The 2,215-nt window shown below is 28.4% G+C and overlaps 1 protein-coding gene across 1 annotated transcript; it reads left to right on the forward strand.

Annotated features, from left to right (window-relative positions):
* Positions 1–243: 243 nt before the first annotated feature.
* Positions 244–1,239, forward strand: M421DRAFT_79446 (uncharacterized protein; the record flags this gene model as incomplete). The annotated part of the gene is made up of 1 exon (XM_033597484.1): positions 244–1,239. A coding segment is annotated over one exon (996 nt), but the record flags the coding sequence as incomplete, so codon positions are not given.
* Between the last annotated feature and the right edge of the window lie 976 nt (positions 1,240–2,215).

The raw sequence follows: 2,215 nt of genomic DNA on the forward strand, positions 1-2,215 counted from the left end.
ATTTATTTTATTTTTTATTATGGCACAGTTTTATCCTCTTTATACAAAGAGGAAAGTTTTATTTTGTTAGAGATATCTAATGATTGTAGCGTAGACTTCAGTGACACTATCGAGCAAAACCTTTATAGTGAAGATGATAAAGAGGAGCACCAAGAAAATGAGTTAGATAACTTCGACGAAGATCCTGAGGAAGATCCTGAAGAACCTGATAAGAATTCAGGTAAAAAAGACGATTGAGGTCTTATTTTAGGAAGAAAAGGTAAAAGTATTTTTGTTCAGGAGTTGGCGAATTCTCAAGTTAACAGCAATAAACCTGTAACTTTAAAGGTCTTAAATGAAATATTAGCATACTCTAGTGTATTAGTGAGCGAAGATACTTTAAATTCCTTATTAAATATGCCTCGGTTAGTTTTTTACGATTTACAAAAAAAAGAAACCTTAGATTTTATCTACGATAAATTGGGAACACCACATAGTAAAATACAGTCACAAGGTGTTTATATTTTTACTTATTTAAGCACAGCTCAAAAATACGTAGGTTCATCTTCTCAATTAGCTTTTAGATTAAAAGGTTATTTAAATAAAACTCATAAAAGCACAGGTAAGTTAATTCCTTTAATAGAAGAAGTAGGATTATCTAAATTTAAATTAGAAGTAATATGTTTACCTTATTATCCTGAATTTAAATCAGAGATAGTATTAGAGCAATATTATTTACTAGATCCATCTTTTAGTTTAAATACTATAAGAGTTTCAAATAACCCTAGCGGATATAATTTTAAACCTTTATTTATGTATAATAGAGATAAATCTATACTTTATTATTCTACTACACAGCAAAAAGATTTTATAACTAAACTTAGCATAAGCCATTTAACCTTTACTAAACATCTTACAAAAGGTACTTATTATTTAGCTAAGTATTTATTTACTAGAGAAAGTAATAATGCTGCTAGAAAGTCTCATATGACTTTAGCTGAAATAGCTTTAATGTTAAAAAGAGATAGAGTTAACTATAATAGAGAAAAACCTGTTAATGGCTTAAGTAAAGCTATTGCACTAATAGATATTCAGAATAAAGAAGAATTTATGTTTGAAAGTTTAGGACAATGTATTATATTCTTAAAAAGTAAAGGATTTTCTGCTAGTCAAAAAACATTAGTGAAACGTTTAAATACAGATCAATCTTATAAAGGTTTTATATGTAAAACTGTTAATAATAAATATAAAGAATTTTAAATCATAAAGTCAATGTTCAACTAAGGGTTACTAATATAGTAGTAATAAAAGAAATGAGGTTCATATAAAATTAAAACTATATGCTGGAAAGGCTTAGTGGCGATAAGTATTATGGAAAAAGTCCAAGTGAAGATCTTATTGGCCTATGCACAATCAGCAGGAAACCTAACATAAAAGTATACAATACTTTTACGGACTAGGATCCTCAGAGACTATATGTTTTACACCAGATCGGGCTTCCGATCTGCTGAAGAGATAGTCCACAAATTTAACAATGTAATCTTATAAATTTATAAGATTACATTGTCAAAAGGTGTCATGACAACTACATTTAATATGAGAAGTCCTGGTATAAGATTACATAAATTAATCCTATTTGCATGAGCAGTTGTTATAACAGCTGTTTTATTATTATTATCATTACCTGTTTTAGCCGGTAAACTAAATCTGCCGGCTCTAAATTTGGCTGTATTCTGGGAACCGTTATATGAATATATATCGCAATCAGAAGGTAATCTATTAAGTTTGAACTTTTTAGAGAACCTCAGAGGCCACACGCCAAAATATTTTGGTTGTAGTTTATAAATTTTGACCTTTCCTTTATTCACAACTCTTAGATCTGTTCATACTGATACCAATAAAAAATTAAATAACTCTCTATTTAGCTATTATTTTACCGGGCTTATTGAAGGTGATGGTTCAATAATTACACCAAAAACCTTAAGAACCCCTAAGGGTAGGTTAAATTACCCTTCTGTACAAATAATTTTGCATTTAAAAGACCTACCTCTAGCTTTACTCATTCAAAAAGAATTAGCTGTAGGTTCACTATCTAGAAAAAAGGGGTAGATGCTTATATATTAACTATAAATAGTTATGAAGGTATATTGTTAATTATTTCATTAATAAATGGGAAAATGAGAACACCTAAAATACATAGTCTTAACGCATTAATATATTTTTATAATAAAAAAAA

Source organism: Didymella exigua, assembly GCF_010094145.1.
Source record: "Didymella exigua CBS 183.55 unplaced genomic scaffold M421scaffold_132, whole genome shotgun sequence".
Classification (NCBI taxonomy): domain Eukaryota; kingdom Fungi; phylum Ascomycota; class Dothideomycetes; order Pleosporales; family Didymellaceae; genus Didymella; species Didymella exigua.